Source organism: Sardina pilchardus, chromosome 1 (assembly GCF_963854185.1).
Source record: "Sardina pilchardus chromosome 1, fSarPil1.1, whole genome shotgun sequence".
In the NCBI taxonomy this organism is placed as follows: Eukaryota; Metazoa; Chordata; class Actinopteri; order Clupeiformes; family Clupeidae; genus Sardina; species Sardina pilchardus.
The window spans coordinates 46,359,592-46,384,591 of NC_084994.1; the positions used below are offsets into that span (position 1 = coordinate 46,359,592).

At 46.6% G+C, this 25,000-nt stretch overlaps 2 protein-coding genes across 2 annotated transcripts in view; both read right to left on the reverse strand.

The window, feature by feature from the left end:
• The window catches only part of LOC134093370 (cytoplasmic phosphatidylinositol transfer protein 1-like), a 72,631-nt gene extending 57,033 nt beyond the window's left edge, over positions 1 to 15,598 (reverse strand). Inside the window, exon 1 of the mRNA XM_062546454.1 lies at positions 14,930 to 15,598. Coding sequence (XP_062402438.1) covers positions 14,930 to 14,977 — 48 coding nt within the window. The 5' untranslated portion in view covers positions 14,978 to 15,598. The remainder of the gene's footprint in view (positions 1 to 14,929) is intronic.
• A 2,840-nt stretch (positions 15,599 to 18,438) lies between these two features.
• The window catches only part of LOC134093211 (testis-expressed protein 2-like), a 44,617-nt gene continuing 38,055 nt past the window's right edge, over positions 18,439 to 25,000 (reverse strand). The window contains exons 10-13 of the mRNA XM_062546442.1: positions 24,349 to 24,465; positions 22,945 to 23,154; positions 22,093 to 22,213; positions 18,439 to 21,742 (exon numbers count right to left, since the gene is read on the reverse strand). Coding sequence (XP_062402426.1) covers positions 21,623 to 21,742; positions 22,093 to 22,213; positions 22,945 to 23,154; positions 24,349 to 24,465 — 568 coding nt within the window. The 3' untranslated portion in view covers positions 18,439 to 21,622. The remainder of the gene's footprint in view (positions 21,743 to 22,092; positions 22,214 to 22,944; positions 23,155 to 24,348; positions 24,466 to 25,000) is intronic.

The window sequence follows — 25,000 nt, forward strand, 5'->3', positions numbered from 1 at the left end:
GGAGAGCATACAGAAATGACACACACACACACACGGAGACACACACACACACACACACACACACACACACACACACACACAGCTCTGTGTGTAGGGATGGAAAGAGCGGTATGGCTGGACAAAGGCCAGATGTGATGGCAATTAAAGCCCCACTCTATCTAATCCTGGGCCTGTGGAGGGGGGCACATGCGGGGGACCCAGCTGACATCTGCAGAGAAGAGGAGAGAGGACCACAAGACTACCTCTGCAGAGAAGAGGAGAGAGGACCACAAGACTACCTCTGCAGAGAAGAGGAGAGAGGACCACAAGACTACATCTGCAGAGAAGAGGAGAGAGGACCACAAGACTACCTCTGCAGAGAAGAGGAGAGAGGACCACAAGACTACCTCTGCAGAGAAGAGGAGAGAGGACCACAAGACTACATCTGCAGAGAAGAAGAGAGAGGACCACAAGACTACATCTGCAGAGAAGAGGAGAGAGGACCACAAGACTACATCTGCAGAGAAGAAGAGAGAGGACCACAAGACTACATCTATATCTGACCACAAAGAATGTGAAGGTCAGTTCATGGAGTCTACACAGTGTGGAGCAATATAGTGTGAGATTGACTTATCTATACACTGTACCAATCAATCAATCAATCAGTCTATCAATTAATAGACTAATATTACACAATGAGGTAAAGTGAAAAACTGTACAGTCAGAGATGGTTTATCTCTCTAGGAACTGTGAGACTCTTTTCACAAAAGCTTCACTAAAGTTGAAAATGTGTTCAAGGCAACTTCAAAGACAACTCAATTTCATACTTTCAATTTTTCATACAATTTCATACTCCTTTTCACACAAAGTCTCCCTCCACACCTGAGCTTATGACAAACATTCATCTACACAGGGCACACACAGAGACAGCTAGTGCTCCTGCACATTCAGTCCACAGTGTTACTATTCAAATATCAGGGACACACACAGTGTGTATATCTCTCTCTCTCACACACACACACACACACACACACACACACTCTCTCACTCACACACGCACACACACACACACACACAGTCAGTGATAATCAAAAATATTCTGAGATTCCAATTCCGAGACCTGAGCGGCTGGCCGTGCGAGCCATTCAGCGGGGAGACAATGAGCGCTGTTGTGCCGCTGCGCTCGACTCCGCACCACCCGACTCCGCACCGCCGCCGCCTGTGACTTGGCCAATTAAAACGATTTCAGGGTGAGCGAGCGTGAGCACGAGAGAGAGAGCCGCCACGCCGAAGTGAGCGTGACTTCAATTTGCGCTAAGAGCATGAACCCTCCTTGTAAAATCGAAAAGAATAAGAGCACTGTTAAAAGGAGGACCTCCATCTGAACATCTGCCTGTGTTTGCGTTTCCGAGGCTGTAAAGTCCCACTGAGAGAGCTTCGCTGGCGGGGAGGGGGGCGACTCTACGCAGGGTGTGTGTGGGGGGCGTGGAGGATGGGACACACTCACACACACACTCTCTCAGGGTCACACTTCATGTGATGCTTGGCAGGATAGGCCGCCCCTGTGGCCAAACTGAGGTTACTTGTGAGCCCTGCTTATTCATCACTTAAACACATGGCTTCACTTAAACACACACGCACACAACACAAACAGACAGACAGACACACGCACACACACACACACACAAAACAAACACAGAGACACGCACAAAAACACACAAAAACCTGACTTAAAAAAAAACAGACGGACACACACATTCGTACGCACGCATAATGTAGCCTATAAACACTCAGACATACAAAACAAAAACAAGACACACCCAGCCGCCCACATAAGCCCCTGAGTTTGTGAAACCCCGAGCTGCAACACCGGGCTGCAACCCCGAGCGCTGTGGGTGAGAGGCTGGGTGTGTGGAGGACACAGGCCCTGCTGAGCGCTGTAGCACGGAGCCCAGGCGGCCCATGCAGCTGTGGAAGCAGCAAGTCAGTCAGCAGCGCTGGTGACATTACTCCCGCCTGCCGGTCTAGCTGTCGCTGCAAACCCCCGCGCCGCCATGACAACCATAATCCTCTGGCCGCTCCTGCCGCACTCTCTCTCAGCACTCAAGGAGAGACGGCGGTCAACACCAACGAGGAAACCTGAACCCGCCCGAAGGATTAGCTGTCAACAGGGCAAATGTCTGCAAGTGGCCACTCACTCGCTCGCTCTCACTCACTCACTCATTCACTCACTCTCATTCACTCATTCTCTCATTCACTAACTCACTCATTCACTTGCTCTCATTCACTCACTCTAACTCATTCACTCCTCACTCTACAGGCTAGCGGTGGTGTAATGACTAGCGTTCACTACATACCCCACGGCCTCCATGTTTGTTTCATAGCGACACACAAGTGGAGTTGCAGAACAAACACCTTCCACCAGTGACATTCACCACTTCAAAATGATTGACTCATCGCAACAATGATGAGCGTGTGCTCGTGAGTTTGGCCAGAGAGAGAGAGAGAGAGAGAGAGAGAGAGCGAGCGAGAGAGACGTGTGGTCTGGACAAAAGCAGGCCAGACGCGACTGTGCCGCTGGTGAGCTGCGATTCCCATTTCAAGCAGCTTGTGTGGAACTGAACGCAATGAGCCCCCACGACCAGATGATGCCCACTGCAGCCCTCCGGCACCGACGCCACTTGCAATTAGCTCAGGCTCTGGACAATTAGTCTGTCGGTCAGTCCGTCTGTCAATCACACAAACACAGCCCCGGTCAAATCCAATTTCCTCTCCAGATCAGCGGCGTTGCACGCTACCTATGCTACCTTCTCGAAAATAGTTCCGTCCCCATGGCAACAATGGACTAATTAAAGACTTGCGTCGAGTGAGTTGAGTTCGCTTCCAGCCGTTCCCTCCTTGATGGTGGCTTCTATTTGCTTTATTGTCTTGTCTGACGATGAGATGTGCGTAAGCATCATCAGGATCCTTTCAAGACGTTGTGAGGGACAATGGCTCGCGGAAACCGCCGAGCTTCCGAGACGCCGCGCGCCGCTCACTTGTTAGCCTCGCTAAAAAAAGGACAAAAACAACGGGAGCAAAATCAAACCCAAATTGGCACATTACGGGCTCTGTGGTGGCTCGAGGGGGAAGAGAAGCATCGCCCTCGCCTCTGCGGGCCTGATCCACTCTGGATCACGCGTGCTGGCATCTCTACAAAACTAATTTGTACAGTACAGTAAAAAAGGGAGACAAACAAACAACAGCAACAAAAACAGTGTCCCTGTCAGTTGCCGTGCCAGCTGTGTGCAGCATCTAGTACACATGACTGCTTCCCTCCCTTAGTTTCTCATGTGCTTCATCAAGGGACATGATGTGACAAATCGAGTGTAAAGCAGTAAATTAAAAAAGTGACATTTCCATTCAATTATTCCTCCGAGGTGATTCTGAGTCAGCACTCTGGTAATTCGTTTTCTGTCCGAAAACACGGACCAAGGCTGCGCAAACTCTGCACGTAAAGAGTAAAGAACCAGAGACAGCGCTCGCTGTACAAAAAGATGCCCTCATTAGCCCACTCTTGCTGTAGGTTTCCATTAAAATGTGATACAGTGCCTTCGCAAAGGGGGTCACAACAGTGTATCAGACTACAGATTACACAACAAGCTAACTCAACCCAACCCCCACCCCCACCCCCAATCAATTCCTTGCTATTCTGAATAAATAAATAAAAGCCAGCCGGCACCCTCTAAGTCAATAGCGCTTGCAGCACAGATTTTTCCCCTTCCCACATCACTAAATCATAGCCTGCGGCTAAGTAAGCAGTGGGCAAAAAAAAACAAAAAGCACTTTCAGATCCTCCTTATTCAGCAAAGGTTAAGCCTGAAGGTTTAAGGTTTCTGGAGAAAGCATAACTAAAGATGCCTTGAGGGCTACTGATCAGATGAGGAGCGAATATGTTTTTGCATGTATGGACTGCTGCTAACTGTTCTTCTTAGCCATGTCAATTTCCCTGTCAGCTTAGCTAATTGGACCATGACTTTTAAATTGAGATTGTCTCCCGCAAAGTGGCTGAGAGACAAGATGATTGTAGGGTCACATGAAAACAGCTGCAGCAATTATGAGCCAGGCTTTGGACACTGAGCTAGTTTGAACTTCCATCAGCTCTACTACATCAAGAACAGTAGCAATACGTGCTCTTTTTTGTTACGTTCGGCACCACTTATAGGAAAATAGTCGTCACAGAGAGACTTCGGTCATGCTATGCTATGTCAGCTTCAGATGTCTTTCTTTAAATGGGATGAAAGATACAGAATTCTTTACTGATGTCGAAAAGCACAGCAGTGGTGGTGTGTGCAGCACGGCTGAGAGACCATTGAACTTGACAAGGCAAGACAAAATGGCTCCACATTTGTATTGTGTAGTATTGTATTACTACTGAATTGCACTCATTTTATGCAATTGCCCCATTACAGGTTTACTTCCAATGGAGAAACTGCTTGCTCACAGTTTGCCGTAATATGAGGGAAAAGCGCTATCACTTGATGTGAGTTTTCAACATAGGGTAATTGGTGGAGACACTGTAATTTCTCCAACATATTCGAGTGTCCAATCAACTGAAAGCTATTACGGGTAGACTTCTGTAGCCCAGCCAGGATGATAATGGATGCAGACATCTCTGCCAGAGAGATCTTGTTGAGATGAACAGCACAGGGTCTCATGACGAGCTCCTCCATTTTCTCTGTTGTTACAGAACCATCAAATGTCAGTCTTTACAAGCGTGATCTTGCCTAGGCTTAACTATCTACAGTGATGCTGGGGACTGACTTGAAACTAGCTTTTTCTATGACATATTTCTACTTCTTTTTTTATCATGTAGAACCATGGTTCATAATAATAAAAAATGCTGTTTTGAGTGGCTATTATAAATAATGTCCAAGTATTTTCATGACAAGTCACTGAGACAAAATCTCAGTGCATTAATGCCAGATTATAAGGGCCCAACTACTATAAAAGGACACAAAAAACAGTTAGTTTTACTTTTAGAGGATGACGTCAAGCGGTTCGCCTTCAGAGCCCGTTTCACTTCCACTGGGGCTGCTTGCCCAATCTCCGCAGGAGCCCTCCGTAACTGTACCCAGCGCCGGCATCCTCCTCAGCCCCTTACGCAACCGACCTCGCGCGGAGAATCCAAAGCGCGCTCATGATACATATTTGACTCTGTGGGCGTCTATTTGAAATGGATGAACATTCCCCCGCAGGCCCCGTGCGCTTAGACATCAAAGCATCAGGGAAGAGGGAGAGCGGATGGGCAGGCAGGGAGGCAGCAGAACAATGTGCTGCAATTTTGGACTGATCATCCCGAACGTTCCCCTGCCTCCATACGGCTGGTAACTCAACAGCATCAAACAGCATCAATCAAAACAGCAGTCGTGATCATCATCATCATCATCACCATCCAACAGAGTGAGACACGAGCGGGGCTGATGAGATTCGGCGCTCGAGATTGTTTTCTATACGTTTGTCTTTTCACGTGCGGCAGTGGGGGTGGAACGGACTGGAGCCGGTTGCCGCAGCAACAGCTGTCTCTGGCGATGAGAAACGGCCGAGGCCGTGTGAGGCGCACAGATGTTTGGGGTCTGGCCTGGGCACCCCTGTGGTTACCCCTCCAGCGCAGGGCCTCGGAACATGTGTAATTGCCTCTGACACAAATGTAATATTCAACGAGACACGCAGCAGGGGCCAATAAGGCATGGAGTGTGTGTGTGTGCGCACTGTATGTGTGAGTGTGTGTGTGCGTGCTTGAAAGACGGAGGGAGGAAGAAAAATAGAGAGTGAGGGAGGAAGAGAAAGAGAGAGAGAGAGAGAGAGAGTCAGAAGTTTACTCTAGGCGCACTGTGGTCAAACTGTTTACTTTGTCTGAAATGCCATTGAGTTGCGTAGCTAATTAAAAACTGCTTAACATGCACCCGTAAACACACCGATCTGTCCACCCCCACACAAGCCAACCACTGCAGATGTCCATAATAGCTCATCACACTGATATTCTTATTGCACTGATAGACACTCTTACTGGGGTTTTTTTGTTGTTGCTTTTCTGCATCTATGCTTTGCAGCTAGAAGCCCCAGAGCTATAGGATCATGTGGTTTCTTACTTGTCGCTTGACTCTTGTACACTACCATACAGTAATGCTTTTTCTCCCTCCCCCGACACACACACACACACACACACACACACACACACACACACACACACACACAGAGAGAATATTAAAAGGATTGTACGGTCTGCAACAGGAGCTGTAGAGAAGGGGCCAACCAATTTCCTCCAGAGGGGTACCCTCCCCAAAAGGTTAAGCCAAAGGCTAACTACCTCTGGTGTAGCTGATGAAATCACTGCCTGTTCTTTTTTTTTTCCTGCACCACAAAATCCAGTTTACCCCTCCAAGAGATCCATTGCATGCCATGCACATGATGTCTCATTCTGCCTTCCCCACATCCTCTTTCTGTCTTCATTCAAACCACTGGAGGATGATTAAGCAGAAAAAGCTTTGTACTAATTGACAGAAGGGCCAAGATTTACCAGGGCAACCAAACAACATTGCCGCCGTCATTGAGATGCTCATTGCACTGGTAATGGCTTTGTAATGGTCAATTGTTTGCTCTGTTAAAAGGGTTTGTCCAGATAAGGCCCCTGGTTCTTCCCATGAGAAGGTCAAGAAGGAGACCAAGACATGGCAGCATGAGATGAAACCGGTCCTCATCGCCACCACTTAACACTCCGGCCGTTCTTCAGTCTTCAGTTGAAGGGCTAAAATACCCCCAGAAGGGCCTGGCAGCGCACCCCTCACAATATGCCCTCTGTGCCTCCGTCTAATCCAGGCTTTTTTGAGGCTTGAGAACCGCTAGTCAGGCATCGGTCCACTAGATCCCGAGGAACAAGGAACTCACTATTCTACTGGCCGAGTCCTTCCAAATACACAACTCCACAGGATCCACATGGAGGCTTGTTTCAGAGGCAGATGGCTTCACCACACGTCAGGATATCCCCCCGAGGCATGCACTTAATGGCTCTTGTGATTGTATTGATTCAGACTGTGCTTTGATGATAGCGGGCTCTATTGCCAACTTCATTTGTCATTTCACTCGACTCAACCATGACTAGCAAAATAGGTGAATGCAAGGCAGATGGGTGAAAAGAAAAAGAGTGATTGCAGGGGGAGTAGAGGGAGACAGACTGAGAAGAAGAGTCAGAGACTTTCTAATGAGAAGACATGGGCACATAGAAATGCATGGGGTTAGTTTGTAACGCCAATATGGCAGTCGTCTACACATATCCCGCCCCTTCTGTGGCCAAAAACTACAACATATGAATACATTGTGCCATTTTGCGTGGTGGGTGGTGAATAGATGGTGCCGATCACATGTCGTGACCTTGCCACTGGAGCAAGGTTGCCGTCCTGAAGCTTTGCGCTCACACACTTACTGGTTGAAATAGATGCCTGATAAGTGCCCCCCCAAAAGACGTTGCAATATGGCCGCCGAGTGGACTTTGGGAGAGTGAAAGGAAAGGAGGATGGAAGGTGGGGTGGGTGCCTTCGAGTGTCTCCTCAAGTCAGCGCTCACGGGCAAACCAGGCAGCTGCTGCATATTAGCTCGTCACTCCGGTACTGTGATCTGGGCAGCCTGTTGGCAGGGATGGAAAAGCCCACCGCAATTACAGTCACAGTAGGCAAGGCAACGTTCGAGGAACACGACGAGCGCTAATCCCAAACTGTGTCATATCAAGTGGCTTGCAGGCCTGTGCCGCTGAATAACAATGCAGCCGCGTCTGCAACACATGATTTCATACATCATTAGGCTGATGTTCAATGCCACGGAGGCCGCCGCCATTCCGATATGCATGCAGTGGAGAAATGCATTTGGTTTTGCAGACCAACAATAGCTAGACCAAGGCTTACAACATTCAAGGACCTTATTAAATAATACAAAGGGACTAAGCTGAGCTCGTAGGAATTCATGGAATGGTGGATTGCCCAATTAGATAAGCCCCTGCGTCATGGAGACCAAGAAAAGGGCAGATATTGCCTGAAATGTCGTTCCCAAGCCAGCCACAGCTTGGGTGCTTTAAGCAGTCCACCAAGGAATACAAATTGCAGTGACCTCAGGGTTCATTGAGTTCGCAGTGGAGAACAAACAGCACTGGTCTGAATCGACCAGTTTTCTGAGGCAAGCTCACTGAGTAGCAGATCGCTCGCTCTCTCTCCCTCTCTCTCCCTCTCTCTCTCTCTCTATTGCACGTCTCCTGCTTCTCCACGTTCTGTTTTCATCAGAGCCACAGAACGCCAGGCGGCTGATTTCTCTCCGTTCTAACCTTTATATGTCAAAGGATTAAACATATCCACACCAAACACACGTCCACACGCAGCCACTAAAGCGCCTCCGCGGGGGCACTAAACTAGACCCAAACAGAGGGCCATTGACTGACACTCTGTAACTGATAGCCTAATATTTGAACCAGAGACTCTGTGCAATCAGGATTGCGTAACCTCTACAGCTGGCTGGCCCTGCCTGATAGGAAAGACACGTGCTCGTCACTCGGTTAAGCAAACCCATCTTGACGGAAACAACACAACGGGAAATTGGCTAGCATTAGCGCATGATTAGCCGCTAAGCTCTGCTCTATTAGGTGCCTCTGAGGAGCCGAGCATTGGTGCCATCGGCAAATAGTGTTCGACCCCTTCTCAAGGTTCCTCACTGTGAGGTATTAGGACTGTATTATATCAGGTCTAATGGACTAATACTGTCCATTATGTGTCAACTTTACATTTAGCAGCACTCCATAGAGCTCATATTGCTGTGATAGTCCTCATTCACGTGGCTCTCGGGCACTCATGTGTGAAAACTCCAGGTAACCGCTTTAACTGCCTTTTTTCTCTCCCGTCAAATGACAAGTTAACTGAGCGGGAGCCTGCTGGGTCTTAAATGCCTCAGATAATGGCGTCCCATTATACAAACAGCACAGTGCACCGCGGAAGAAGGGTGGATGAGAGTTGAAGGAGGAAGGAGGGAGGGAGGGAGGGGGTTTAGGGTTTGAGGTTTGGATCCTCTCCTGATGGAGGGGCCTGACAGCAGGCCTGGCCTCAGACAGCTCTGTGAGAGTGATTCAGCGCTGCCCTTTACAGGACTCCACTCTCCCTCCAGTCGCCGCGGAGACGCCTCCTTCTGTCTCCCCTGTCTGTGTTTTCGGAGGGTTTTTTTTACACACACTATGCACTCACTCAAAGCCTTCAGGGCCTTACACAGGATAGGGGCCTTTGTTTATGTACCTGTGTTAAAGTGTGCTTTAGATTCGATTTGAAATGCATATACTTTATACGACATTTTCCATTTTTACCAAGGAAGCTGTTTATTTCTGGTCCTGCGTCAGTGCGTCATTCATTGCTGTATGTTGTGCTGTATTTGCTGCCGAGCCCTCTGGTGCTGCTTTGCCGTTTCCACCGATGCGGCTTTCATAAATGTCACTGCCCCGTGGGTTAATGGTGTTGTTCAGTCAGCTTTTCATTACTTTGCTTATGCCACCAGCGAGTACTTTTCGCCACTTTTGATAAGCCAGGCTGTCACCTCCATTCCAGCTCTCAGATTGCCCCGCTTCTGTACTTCCGAACAAGATTTAGTGTGATATGACATAAGTGCTCCCCCAAGCAGCCCGGCTGAGCAGGAAAGGCTGACCTCCCTCGGAGACGGGTAAAGACTACCGGGTCCAGCTCACCTAGCGGGCAGCGCCAACATTAGCGGCCAGCAAATGGCCCCCGGCGGGTGGCACTGAGAGCGTGTAAAGGAAATGAGAGGCGGTCCACGCCCATGCCGTAATGGCCTCCTCGCGCCGCCTGGGTCGGGCACCGCCAATCATCCCAAATGGCATCCTGATTCAATCAACAACGTTGTTGCCGGTGTCTTCCAGGGTTGTTGTGTAGCTCTCTCCCGGCTACATATGATCCCAGTTCGATGGGCCCTGCTAATTGGCTACACAGTTGGTCACACACACACACCCACACCCACACCCACACACACACACAACACTAGTCCTAGAGACAGCATCTCTCATCCTGGAGTCAAAGAGAGAAATGAGATCTACATCTCCCAGGAGGTGCTGCTGGACAAAACAGACACAGTCATGGCTGATTGATATCACACACACACACACACACACACACACAGAACAGCAGCAGCACAGTATGTGTGTCAGTGTGGTAAGCTGATTCTGGCACACGCACACACACACACACACACACACATACACACACACACACACACATCTTTCTAACAAGCAGCCCTTATGTCCAGGCTTATGTCCACATGGTTGAGATTCCAGCAGGTCTGCGAGGGTGCTGCCCAAGAGCTTCACGTGCCCGTGTGCCTATTACTGGCTGCCAATGATCGCTTGGTGGCGAGAACATATACATTTAAACCCAAGCTGTCATGGTAACAAGAAGAGCTTCTAACCATGGGCGTGCAGTCTATTCCAGGGTTGGAGATGGTTGTGTGTGTGTTTGTGTGTGCGTGCTTGTGTGTGTGTACAGTGTGTGTGTGTGTGGGGGGTGCTGCTTGAGCAGTCTATTTGAGGGTTGGCGAAGGTTGTGTGTGTGTGTGGGGGGGGGGGAGGTAGCAGGGGTGCTGCTGCTGCTGCTGCTGCTTGAACAGCAGTCTTTACTTCGCAGGCGAAAAGGGGTAGTTAGCTCCACAAAACTGGAGGAGTTTGACAAGGGAAAGGTCACAGCGAGTTGTGCATCTTAATGAGCGCGTTGATAACGGAGTGTGGGAGACGCTTCCCCAGAGGGTGCCGCTCCACTGTGGGGGGTCCGCGCTCACAGATGGTGTACAGTGAGCGGGTGCAGCAGGTTACACTTAACACTGGGCCTACGTACGTGTGTGTGTGTGTGTGTGTGTGAAGAGAAAAGAATAAGAGAATGTTATCATCCATCCACAATTCTGGTCCAGAGCACTAAATACACCCGATAAATACTCCCACTTATTTATTTGGCATAAACAACGGCCATTACAGGTTTTTCTGTGTCTGTTAAAGCCCCTGCTGGACACCTGACGGACACTGATCTCAAATGCCCAGGCCGGACTGCCAGCTTCGTGCCAGCCGAGGGCAGTGCCCAAAACAAAGCATTAATCAGGGAGAGTGGCGATGGCTGTGGCAGCGGCTAACCCCCCCTGGGGGGGTGGTGTGTGTGTGTGTGTGTGTGTGTGTGTGTGTGTGTGTGTGTGTGTGTGTGTGTGTGTGTGCAGGGGGGGTTATGGCTGGCGGGGTGTATTTGGAAATCACAGCTTCCACTGCTAATAAAAGAGCTGTTGATTAAGTGGCCGTGCCCAGACAGATGGGGCTGACTGGAAGCACCTCGCCACCGTCATTGGCCGAGCACGTCGCCACACTTCATCAGAGACGGCTCGCACCAGAGCATACACACACACATACACACACACACACACACACACACACAAATGCCTTTCCCTGCAGGCAAGTGATACACTGACTGCAAGGTTTCAGTAGCCTGGAAATCTCCAGACACGCATGTAGAAAGATTTGGGGTCTGGCTATGAATAGTGAAAACGGCCCAACTTGAGGGGCTGCACCGAGCGTGGATTTGAAAATATCGCTGCACGCAATTGGATAACATTCCGACCAATGTTTACGGACTGATTCCTGAGTTCGACGCGCATGGATAAAACTACGACCGATGTTTACTGACTGATTCCTGAGTTCGACGCGCATGGATAAAACTACGACCGATGTTTACTGACTGATTCCGGACTTCTACGTTGCGGTGCTGTCGTCATCTGTTTAGCTCGCCTCTGGCCCGCCTACATCAGATACACATCGATGTGATTGGTGCAGGTCGGCCCCAAGGGCATGGGTAATGAGCATCATTACCGACCGCCGGAGTGACTCGCTGAGCAAATACAAATAGTGCTCTCGCGAGAACTCTGAATTTCCAGGGTATGGTTTCAGGTGTCTGCAAGAAAAAGCTTCTTTTTTTTTTAATCAAATACTGTTGCCACATTCATGGCGAATAGGCAGTATCTGCAATAAGTGCCTTTCTCCAGGTGAAAACTGTGCTGGTAAAGACTCACACAGTGCTTTTACCTCACTGATGGCATGTCTCAGTTCCTTGAATAAATGAGAGGTGGCAGGAAAGCCCAGCGCCGTGCATAATGAAAACAGGCAGACGTTTGCACAATGCGTGCAAAAGATAAAGCCTCCCCCTCCCACAATCTGACATGCCTCGGAGCCATATCCTCGTTGCAGTGCAGTAGACTAGCATATGCATATGCGGCTAGTCTCCGCACTTGCACCAGGGGATAATGGCGGTGATTCATATTTGCACGGCTGCATCACATGAACTCTTCCCCCTGCAGTTGGCAGTCAGGAGTTAGGAGAGTTGCAATTCAGAGTTGCCCGCATCAGCAATAAGAAATATATAAATAGACAGAAACACCTCCTGGGCCTCCCTCAACCCACCCACCCACCCACCCAATACAGATGGATTAGACAGGGAGCTTATGTCAAAAAATTGGGTGAGCGAAGTGGAATCTATTCTAGCAATTAATACCATTTGCGTCAGGCACTGGGATTATATGCTCCTGCGTCGAGCAGTTCCTTAATCCTCAGTTTTCTGTGAGAATAGAAAGCACGAGGAAAGGTGAACTCATCTGGTGAGAGAGGTATTTTTTCCACAAAGAGAGAGCTTATGGGAAGAGACCGACCCAGAGGAGAGGAGCGGAGAGAGGAAGAAACCAGGGAGAACTGAAATAAGCAATCGTACGTCATACTGATAGAGAACGATGGCAGTCTGTCAGGGCGCTCTTCCTCCCGAGCCCGGCGCTGGATATGACTCAAAGTCAAAATGATTGCGGGGCTTGTGCCGGAGTCATGAGCCATTGCCAACTCCGGTCACGAGCGCGCCTTGCTCAGGCAGCCGTTAATCACGGAGAGCCTCGGCGGCAGAAATCACCTGGGTGTAAAAGGGCTGTGAATCAGCAGCAGAGTATTGCGCACGCCAAGGGTGGCTTCAGCAGACCAACCGGTTGATCTGTCTCGTTTTGGGAGTGACTCACGACAGTGACACCATCATCCTAACCTTACAAATATGGGCGAGTGATGTCGCCACCTTTGGCTTGATTCTTTCTTCTTTGAGCTGGGCGGCTCAGGATATAACCACAATTACCTATAGGTACGTCACGTCTGCTCAAGTCTGTGAGCTGCAGTGGGTCAAGGCCGGTGATTTTTTTTTTTTCAGCGACAAAGAAACTAAATCAATAGTGGGGGAAAGAAACACAGCTGAACACAGACAATATAATATCCCAAGCATGAATGAGTAATTCATCCAAAGTCCAAATCGGGCGGTCAGGCCGAGCTTCCAGACAAGGTTACAGTCCACTGCTGAGGTGCAGCACAGATGTTCAGTGGACACTGCCAAAGAACACTCTCTGGAGTAAAGCACCATAAACAAACACAAAAACAAAAAACAGGCAGACCATCCACTGTGGTACAGCTACAACGACACAACGCTCAGATTTTGGTATAACTCAAAAGACCTGACTGTAAGAGCGATTTCTTGAGCAAAGCAAACCAATGGGGGAAAAAAGAGCAGACATTATAGCCTACATTCCACGGTGGTTGAGCCACCACAACAGCAAAAATGCTCAGATTTTGGTTTACACCCAAAAACCTAACGGTTCCTGATTTCTCAGTGCAGCCATATGAGACGAAGGCCTAAAACTGGGAAACTTCTGTGTACTTGCTGTGGTGCACTGACAGGCTTGGCAGACGCTTGAGCTGTGGACGTCAGCCCCCCCCCCCCTCTACCATCCACACACACACACACACACACCCGCTAACCCAGATCAGTCAGTCCCCGGAACTGTGACAGCGAGTGTCTGTCTGCTTGTGGTGTCAGAGCCCCTGGCTCTCTACCAGATCAATGTGCACCGTCATGATAAAGGCCAGTCCTCCAGAGCGGATCTAGAACGGTGCCAAGGGTTCACTGTAGATGCAAGCACCAGGCTCGGGAAAGAGTTAAAAAGCCCGTCAACAAAATCTGCCTGACTGCTGTGTATCATTTTGGAGGAGTGTCTGGAGCTTCACTGACACTTTAAATTCACACAACCAATGAAGCTGGTGAAGGGTGTATTATCAATGTCAATTTATTTCAACTTCAACACAAGGTGAAGATAGCCTACCCATAGTGTTACTTTTCAACTGAGAGTTACTCTGTGAACTTCTCATGCTTCCTTAATTTTGAAGATAGGCCTACAAGTCATGTTTACATTTGACCAGTAACATCACAGTGTGTGTGTGTGTGTGTGTGTGTGTGTGTGTGTGTGTGTGTGTGTGTGTGTGTTTGTGTGTGTGTGTGTCTCGTTAAAGCAAAATGTAGCCTACACACTCACACCGACAGCCTGCCGTCACTATGGGCAATTACAGCTGTAATGATTTCCCTAGTGACAAGTAATAATCCTTTCATGTAGGACTCGTAAACACTGACCACTCCGTCGGGGTAAACGCTGAAACGGTGAATGAACTCCCCCACCGTTAGCTCGTTTCTCGAGAGCATCGGATCTTTGATAACACAGTGTGCGTGATAGGCGGACTGTGTGCGACCACAGGGCTCGTGTGATGATACTATACTGTATTATGAAAAAAATATCTGGAATATTATGAACGAATAGGCGTATGAACATCTCGTTAAATGAATTAACTGTTCTTCTCTGTGGATATCAGTGAGGCAGTAACGTAGGCTATGTTCTGTAAGGTCAGTCCAGCACACAAAGTTTCATGTCATGTTTTGACTCTCGTACAGCAGACGTAACAAAATGTCAGTGTCCAAGGTTGAACATCTGTTTTCCTTCCAAGTTGTACTTCGTTCAAAAGTCTGGTAAAAAGGAGAAAATTCCAGAGACTTACCTCCTCTACGGTGAGTGGCATGCATATCCTGTACTCCTTCAGCAACATCGCTGTTGGTGGCTACACGCGCAATGGGTTGATCTGGTACTCTGATCGAATCTTCCTCCCGGAGTTACCTCCAGTTGTCAAAGCTAGCTCAACTCTGATTTTGCTGGGCTAAGCATGCAAATAGTCCTGCGCGGGGGCTGTGTACCAAAGCGGAAATAAGCAAATGTCTGTTGTAGACCGTCTTCTTCTGGCTGCCTTGCAATAACCGTATCGTCTGAAACCGAACTGTAGCTGCAATTATGTGCACCGACCTGCCCCCTCTAATAGACGGGACAGGACAAAAAAGTCACGGTCAAAATACACATAAAAGCGATATCTAGGACATGACGAAACAATAACAGTAAAAGAGATGAAAAACAGCTTGGTAGATGATGCTTGACGAAAGAGGGCGAATGATGGTTTCCGAGTACTGTGAGGTTGAGTTACATCTGCTGAAACAGCAACCGAAGAGTCATCTTTCGAGAGAGACAAAAAAAAAGCCACTCGCATATGGTTTCTACACGAGTTTGGCGATGTTCGACCTCCCCCGTATGTGCTTCTGTCAAGTGGTCGGTCCTCGGATAGGTGCACGGTAAAAACTTAACTGAACCTCATAGTCATTCGCTAAGCTGTCAGTTCATTCCTAACGGAAGGCGACGATGTACTGTTTTGTTAAACCTACGGAAGCATGCTCCTTACCCACGAGGGCAGGAAATACAAAATGTGCGCGCACTTTACAAGCAGTTCTTCTATTAAGTGATACATTCCAGCAACGTCAGGCATACAGTGCTCATTAGAGTGCACTCGGGGCAATCGTTTGGAAAAGATGGAATAAAAGAAAAAGTTCAAATATGCATGGTCTACATGTGTAGGCTAAATGAACAGTAAATTGTAGGCATAGCCTACTTAATTAGGATGTAGAAGAAAAGTCAAGTCCACTAAAGAGGTTTGGCCCTGACTGGTGCGTCCTAAATGCACGTACAGTAGGACCACATCGCTAATGCTGACCCAAATTGAAATTCTTCAAAAACTATCTGTTAGAAAAGCCTACTGTCTAGCCAGACTCCTGATAGGCCTACGTAGATTTCAGTAATTTATTCACAAATCTTCTTCCCATATGTGTAGTCTAATATGTCTAGTATGTAGGCTTAATATGAATGACTTCAAATAATGTAATTTCAATGTTGATCTACTATCTGGTAGCCTATCGGGCAGGATGAGGACATGCCATCCTGCGGTGTAAGTAAAGGCAACAGTGACATCTGGTGGTACTTTAGATGAATGTGTATATCTCAAAGAGAGTTTTTATTCGACCTTTTCGACTTAAAATGTTATTTTGACATTTGATTTGAAACAAAGTCTATAGGCTGTTTATGTAATAGTGTAAACATTATGGCTATGGCTATGGCTATGGCTATGGCTATGGCTATGGCTATGGCTATGGTTATTTAGCAGACGCCTTTGTCCAAAGCGACATACAAATAAATAACAATACAAATTAAATTAACAGTGAACAATTACAAACTAGGGAGAATAGTAATATTATCAGTAAAACAATAATTTTAAGCACTAACCTAATGAGAAATAAAACAGTGAAATGAGAATAGCAATCAAATAAGTCACTCAGTTAATTATATATAATAATAATAATAACTAAAGCATGGTATGGCTAAATTTAAGGACAATAGCAAAATAAATTTCAAATTCTATCAATAGACAAATTATAACAAAACAATACTATTATACAAACCATAACACATCACAAACTCAAAGGACTAAGTGCATATTAAATAAATATGCCTTAAGACCCCTCTTAAAAGATCCAAAGCTGTTGCTGGAACGGAGAGCACTGGGCAACTCATTCCACCAACACGGAACCACTGAAGAATAGGATCTACAATTTGACCTAGCATGTATGGTTGGTCGACATAACAGACGCTCCTCAGAAGATCGCAATGGGCGGTTGGGAATGTACATCGTGATTAAAGAACTGAAGTAGCTGGGAGCAGATCCAGTCAGTGTCCTATAGGCCAGAGTGAGAGATTTAAATTTAATTCTGGCTACTATAGGGAGCCAGTGGAGAGTAACTAGGAGAGGGGTTACATGTGTCCTCTTTGGCTGATTGAAGACCAGTCGTGCTGCAGCATTCTGAATCAACTGTAGTGGTCTTAAAACACAAGCAGGTAGGCCAGCTAACAGAGAATTACAGTAGTCCAGCTTGGAGATAACCATTGCCTGTACAAGAAGCTGAGTGGAATCTTGTGTCAGATAAGGTCTGATCTTCCTAATGTTGTACAGGGTATACCGACATGACTTTGCAATTGAGGCAACATGCTCAGAGAAAGTAAGTTGGTCATCAATTATGACACCCAAGTTACGTGCCGATCTGGTTGGAGTCAGTGAGGATGAATCAAGCTGGATATTGATCTGTTGGGGAATAGCTGTTTTTGCTGGAAACACCAAGAGCTCAGTTTTGGAAAGATTAAGCTGAAGGTGCTGATCCTTCATCCAGATTGAAATGTCCTTCAGGCATGCAGAGATCCGATGGGAAACACTAGAGTCCTCAGGTGGGAAGGATAGGAAAAGTTGAGTGTCGTCCGCATAGCAATGATATTCAAATCCATGAGAGCGAATAATCCCACCTAAAGAAGTGGTGTAAATAGAGAAAAGGAGGGGCCCTAATACTGATCCTTGGGGGACTCCTGTAGTGAGGTCATGAGACTTTGATATCTGTCCCTGCCAAGACACGCTAAAAGAACGCCCTTTAAGGTAAGACTTGAACCAGTCAAGAGCTTTCCCAGAAATTCCCAGTTCATATAGTGTAGAAAGGAGAATGTCATGGTTAACCGTATCAAAGGCTGCAGATAAATCTAACAGAATTAACACTGATGACTGAGCAGAGGACTTAGCTACTCTCAATGCTTCAGTCACAGATAGAAGAGCAGTTTCAGTAGAATGACCACTCTTGAAACCAGACTGCATAGGGTCTAGTAGGTTATTCTGATAGAGGAAGTCACACATTTGCTTGAAGACCACTTTCTCCAAAACCTTTGACAAGAAAGGAAGAAGGGAGACAGGTCTGTAGTTATGCACCTTGTTGTGAATTAGGTACCACCAACTGCTCTTTCAAATAAGTTCAGCATAAGGTTTCACAAGCACTTTACTTTTTCTGCATGTCTCTGTATGTACAACCACATATAGGCTATGATGATTATATTAGACAATGATAACTGTATGTTATTATTAATGACTATACACAAGAGCTACACCATTTCAACACATTGCATTAACACAATTTCACAGTGGGCTTTGGGTTCTCAGCCAGAGCCTGCAAGTCCACACGTGAGAGTCTACGACTTTGTGCAGTTAGGCCTACTGAGGACCTCCAAAAAATGATGTAGGCACAGAACATTCCAGAAAGGAATTTGACCTCTTCCACATGCCTTTAAAACATCTCCACAAAACATATACACATCCACATATTCAATAAGAAAAGTCTTTATTTAAATCACTTTATGAATTATAATTACAAAGCCAGCGGAATACCATTTTTTCCAACACCTCGCAGTCCATCATTATACAAGGTAGGACAAAGCAAAACATAAAAAAATAAACTGTACACACAAGGCCTGCAAACAAAAACATTTGCAACACTTGAGGAGAACGAAAACAAAGATATATTCAATGAACAGAAGTTTCCCTAGACTGCTACGACTTCACCAGACCGGAGTCACGCACCACTATGGCACATGACCAGCAACTGTTTCTATTTGGCTCTAGAAAAGTTCCGTAATCGTTTCTAAATAGATCAGTACACTTTTTTTCTCTCTCATAATGTCACCTCGTGATACAAATCATTTTCTTCATGTAATAATAGAACTCTTCTTGTGTCTCTAAGTACAGTTTTGACGATCATTGCTCAGAGCAACAGCAAAAATAAACAAACAAAACAAAACCAACAAAAATAGAAATTTGATTCGTACCAGTAGCAAGTCATTTAAGGCGCAAAAAGGTTAACCTGGGACATGTCCAGTTCAAAACGACAGATTCACTACAACATTATTCGATTTCTATGACGCTCCATGTAAACAAACCTTATGTAGGACGAGTGACATCATCGTCCAGTGTGCAGTCTATTCTGTCTGTTGAAATTAAAACAAAACCAAACTTGGTAATGTGGGGGAAACCTTCACTTGACAGAACACAACCAAACTGTGTGTGCCTGTCTGAGACTTTGCGACCTATGAGCGAATGAACAGCTTAAAAGGAGCGACTGAGTGTGATAGTCTCGTGTTCTTGACTTGCACGGGGTTAGAGGAGCGTGCTTCAGAGCTGAACTCTAATCATTAATTCTTTCAGCACGCATGGAAGGAGCCAGATTTGGCTTCTTTCTGAAGGTGTAATCAGCTCAAAAGCGCAAAAACGACACCCTTGACACTTCATTAAATGCAAGAAGAGTAAACAGTGACAGTTTCCATGATTACTTCAGAAGAAAAAGAAGAAGAAAAAAAAGAAAAACAGCAGTGGTATTTTCCTCAGTAGATAGAGGAACTGTACTCCAGGAATTGTAAAGCATTATTTTAAGCAAGATCTCAGGTCAGAGGCTTTTATATTAAGTACTGGAAAAGTCTACCGGTAATAGGCAATAATGGCTTCAATTACAATCATACAATAATGAACTTAAATTTCCATGTGAACATCTCGGTAGTGTTTTCAATCACTTATATAGAACAAATTATTTTCTCTTAACCGAAAGAATACACTTTGCATAACTCAAATGAGTAACTTCTATAATGTCATAGCATAGACTTCCAATGGCACACAGACACCCCCATTCTAAGGAATACTCCATCAGTACATTCATTTGGAAGTGTTAGGCCCAGATATACTGTATAACTGTTAAACTGTGGCATCCTTCAACATTCCTCTGAGATAACACACCACACTATACAGTTGTGCCCCCTCCATTGTGTGGCAGTAGGTCCACTGGAACCTTAGGAAGGCTTTGGTGATGAGTTGCCGTGGTGATAAGCATGCCGTAGCGAGGTCATTGGGAGAGTGTGTGCGAGTGTCTAGCTCATCTGTGTGCGTGGGTGGGTTTTGTGACGTGGAAGTGGGAATGTGTCAGGGTGGAGATTTTGGTGGAATGCTGTGCTATGTAGACATGTAAAAATAAAACGACAAACAGAAAGAAAACCTCTTGGCTTACTGCAAGGTTTGTATCAACCACCAAACATGACACAAGATATGTAGCAAAAGCTAGCAGTACAAGCAGGCCATCGCAACTGTAAAAACAGCTTATGTGCACCAACATAAAACGCTATGAGGCATGAAACAGAAATAGCGACTTAGTGTAAATATTTAAACCAACTTTAAGAGATACACGTAAAGCTAGAGGTTGGACGTACCCTACGGAGGTCCAGCGATTGGCTTTTGGAAGGCAAGCGAACAGATTGTGTGTAAATGGCAACATACTGTATATCATACTGTATATATTAAATGATCTGTGAGGTGTAGTGGCGTCCACTACCTCAGAGCTTGTAGTGGAGTATAAGAAGAGTGGTGCAACAATGTTAGCGTGAGAATGGGCAAGTAAATCACAGTCTAGTAGCACACACACACACACACACACACACACATACAAACGTGCATACACACACACACACACACACACACATACGAACATATACTGTAAGCAGACACACACAAACCCCTACACACAGCCAGCGCCAATATCAAGTCTGCTGAAAGCATGGGTATATCTCACACGTCTAACGGGGTCAAAGACTTTTCTTTTTTAGTTTTTGCACACAGACACTCACACTCAGATATGACAGATGGTGCTAGACATCAACAGTCAATTATATACCAAAGACAGAATGTGGTGCTATGGATTCTTCACCACACATCTAATCAAACTTCATTTTGTTTAAGGTACGTATTAGGTACACACACACACACACACACACAAAATGGTCTCTCACACAGACTCAGGGGCACTGCCCCCGCTGCAAGACTTGTAGCTTTATAAGCCCGTAAGTAAAACTTCAAGCTCAGGTTTTCTGGTCTTCATCTCTCTCCCCCTACACCAGATGTGCGTCTCTCTCCCAAGAGGAGATAAAGGCGAGTTGTCTCCTCTCGGCCAGAAGGTAAGGTGTCCGGTGAATGCAATAACCCATGCCGTGCCCTCAGTGGACACCACATGTTTTTCATTACCCATAATCATCCCTCTCTTTCCCAGGAATCCCCCCCCCCGTCCCCTGCCCTTACAGGCTGTCTAATGACATATTTCATGGTATCTCCGTAAAAACTCTCCATCACACAGATGAACTTGTTTTGGTCTCCACGCTTTTTCTACTTCTCTCCCGATTTTGGAGGTAATAAAAAAAAGTTTTCCAAGCAGCAAAAGTGGAAGTGTTTCCTTCATGGCATCATCTTCAGAGGTTATGTATTTATTTATTTTTTTTTCTTTTAAATGTATCTACTTCTGTATTTATTTTTGAGAGGTCAAAAGGTCAAGGTCGAGCCTCGCTCAAGGTCGTCCTTCATAGGAATGTGGCACCGGCGGCGACGGCGCAGTCGGTAGTGTAGAGGTGAGGCGTGTGTGCAGTGAACAGCTCACAGTCGCGCGGAATACTGTCGGGCCGGCCGCGCTCAGGTCACAGATCACAGGTCACTGGAGGGGGCGGCGTCAAACTCGGACGAGGGCAGGTTTGAACGCGAGTCCATGGCAGGGTGCATGATGGGGAGCCACAAGTCGTCCATGTTGGGCATCACCAGGATTTTCTGCAGAGGGGGAGAGGGGAGAGAGTGAGGGTTACGGTTCAGGTCCATAACTATAACTATAAGGGGCATTCACACCAAGAACGATAAACTATAACCATAACGATAAAAGCGTCCACACTGACCAACGATACGCAAAGTTTCCCCTTGTGTTAATGAATGGGATGGCTAAAATGTGATGGGTTCTGATTGGCTGTCAGCTTTTTATCGTTCTCAAAATCGCTCTGAAAGTTATCCTCAACGATATCGTTCTTCATGTCGTTTGTCGTCATTGTAGTTTATGTGTGAACGTGGTCTTATGTGTGAACGTGGTCATTCATATTAACGTGGGATTAAGTGGGATGAGCTGATACCTGGAACTCCTGGTAGAGTTTCTTCTCGATCCATTCGGTGACGTGTGCAAACGTGACCTCCCTCTCTCCCAGTTTGGGTCGTGCCCTCATTTCCAGATGAGGAGGGGTGCGGAAGCCATACCTGCAGCACACAAGGCACTGTCATCAACATACAAGTCATAGGAGACAACGGGTGTGTTCAAAGTGTATAGTCAGTTTCTATTTCATTAGTCTTGATGATAAAAACACAGACTTACAAATACTGTAATGACTAATAAAAGTGACTACAACACCATTCATATACAAACATTAAAATGTTCTCCACACAACTTATATGAGAAAAGGACACATGGCAAGTTTATAATGTCACTTTAGATAACAAAAATGGCAAACGACTGTGACTGTAATAAGGACGCGTGGTGAATTATTCAACACATCAAGTCAATGTGCATAATTTCCACTGAATTGTTTTCTCCCTCCCCGTCCTTCCTTTAGCCTCCACTAGGTGGCATGAGAGTGCTGCACAAGACACACAGCCTGAAGCATTACCCCCCCAGAACAGCTGATACGGTCTCCGTGTTACATGTTCGCTGTTCCCTGAGAGCGGAGTGACCATAAGTGAGGTGTGAAAAAGCTTTTATTTTATTTAGGGTAGCAGCTTATAGATACACCAAACCTCCAATCAGGTTTAACTACTGGACCATCACCATCATTACAGGATGTCCACTAATGTCCACTGAAGCCTCAGGATTTGTCAGACTCAAAGCTACCATTCATTCTGAATTACTAACCTAAATGTCCCAACAACTGGAGACACACCAACCCCCCCATTCCTACTTTTGGTACACTCCTCATCAAATGTCTGGGCCATACCATATCCTGTCGGTGGGGGGTGGGGGGATGTTGACTGCCAGCGTCCCCCGGCACTCCTGCACCTCCACGGTGAGCAGCAGCGGCGTGTTGGACACCTCCTCCATCTTCTTCTTGATGAACTCCGTCTCCGTGGCCTTCTGGAAGTACTTGGACTTGGTGATCTTGTCCACGAAGCGCATGATCTTGCTGTGCTTGTGGCCGCCCACCAACCTGCGGCGGAGGAACTGGGTTTAGTCTGATTCCATCTCCGCTGGCTTGATCTCCACCGGCTCTAGTCAGCTAGCTGTGGTATTATATGCCCTCAATGGTGCCTTCCAGGCAGCGCTGCCTTCAAGGCACTACTCCCCTCAGTTTAGGGGCAGGATGAGGGTTGAGGGGGTTAAGGTTAGGAATAGGGTAAAGGTAGTGCCTTTTAGGCTGTGCTGCCTGGAGCCGTTGGGGGCAAAAACACCATTGAGCCTGTTGCTACCTGTTCCTCTCTAGTCCCATTAGAGGCAATATGCTAACCAGCACAGCAATGCACATGTGTTAGGCATTAGCATAGTGTAGCTAGAATAGAATAGAATAGAATATATACTTTTTTGATCCCGTGAGGGAAATTCAGTTCTCTGCATTTAACCCAATTTAACCGAATTAGTGAACACACAGCACACAGTGAACACACAGTGAGGTGAATCACACAACCCAGAGCAGTGAGCTGCCTGCCCAACCAGCGGCGCTCGGGGAGCAGTGAGGGGTTAGGTGCCTTGCTCAAGGGCACTTCAGCCGTGGTGGACTGGTCGGGGATCGAACCGGCAACCCTCCGGTTACAAGCCCGATGCGCTAACCAGTACACCACGGCTGCCCCAGCTACCTGATTAATCATCACTCAGCACGCTTGTGTAAATACTCCAGAGGGAGGTCTATGGCATGATGGAGGAGAAAACCATTGTGGTGAATGTAGAAAAACATCATCCACACAACGTATTTGAGGAAAGGACACAACAAGCCAAGTTTATAATGTCACAAACGACTGTGACTGTACGGACACATTGTGGGGTAGAATAACAAAGCTAACATGATCAATCACCTCACACATGCAGTAACAACAGTAGTTGTTAACCTGTCCTAGAGGTCAACAGAACACAATAGAGTAGACTACAATAGTGTGGAGAGTAAATGCTCCAGAGGGAAGTCTATGGCATGATGGCTGAAGAGAAACCCATTGTATAGTATAATAACAAAGCTATAATAACAAAGTTAACTGATCAATCACCTGACACATGTCAACAGTAGTTGTTAGCCTGTCCTAGAGGTCAACAGAACACAATAGAGTAGAGTACAATAGTGTGGAGAGTCCAGTAGAGTAGAATAGAAATGGGTGACCGCTGCTGTGAGTGGCGAGAGGGAGTGTGTGGCGATTACCCTTCGGCTCCAAGCGTCTGGTCAGCCGTCAACTCAGAAGGGTCCTCCTCGTCAGACGAGCCCGCGCTGGACGACTCCTCATCACTGTCCGCCAGGCAGTAGGCTCTTGGTCTGGAGCTGACCATGACACACACACACACACACACACACACACACACACACACACACACACACACGGTAGGCTATTACAACCAAAAGCCTTTACTGGCCTAATATGCAACTGGTAATATGTTGAGCATAGACAATAAAAGAGATGACTTTCAACTTCTTCAAAATATCTTCTATCACACACAGACTACCGGTAATACATACGGACAATAATCTGAATGATGGGCAAAGAGCAAAGTGTTACATCTAACTAAGCTAAATTAATAATTAGGCCTAATAATAATAATTTTCCTAATTTAACACCATGGGCAAGACCTGCAAACATTGATGAGTCATTTCAATGTGCCCACATGCCACACGATGCCTACAGTTCATGCATGAGAACTTTGCTTGTTGCTCAACCTTTGCACTTTGCCTGTCATTTCAATGAGGGTGCATGATGTGTAAAAAATAACATACACTGGTGGACATGCCCAGCACTATGCTATAACCCTACAGACCTCCGATGACGCACAGAGACCACGGTGACACACAGACCATGAAA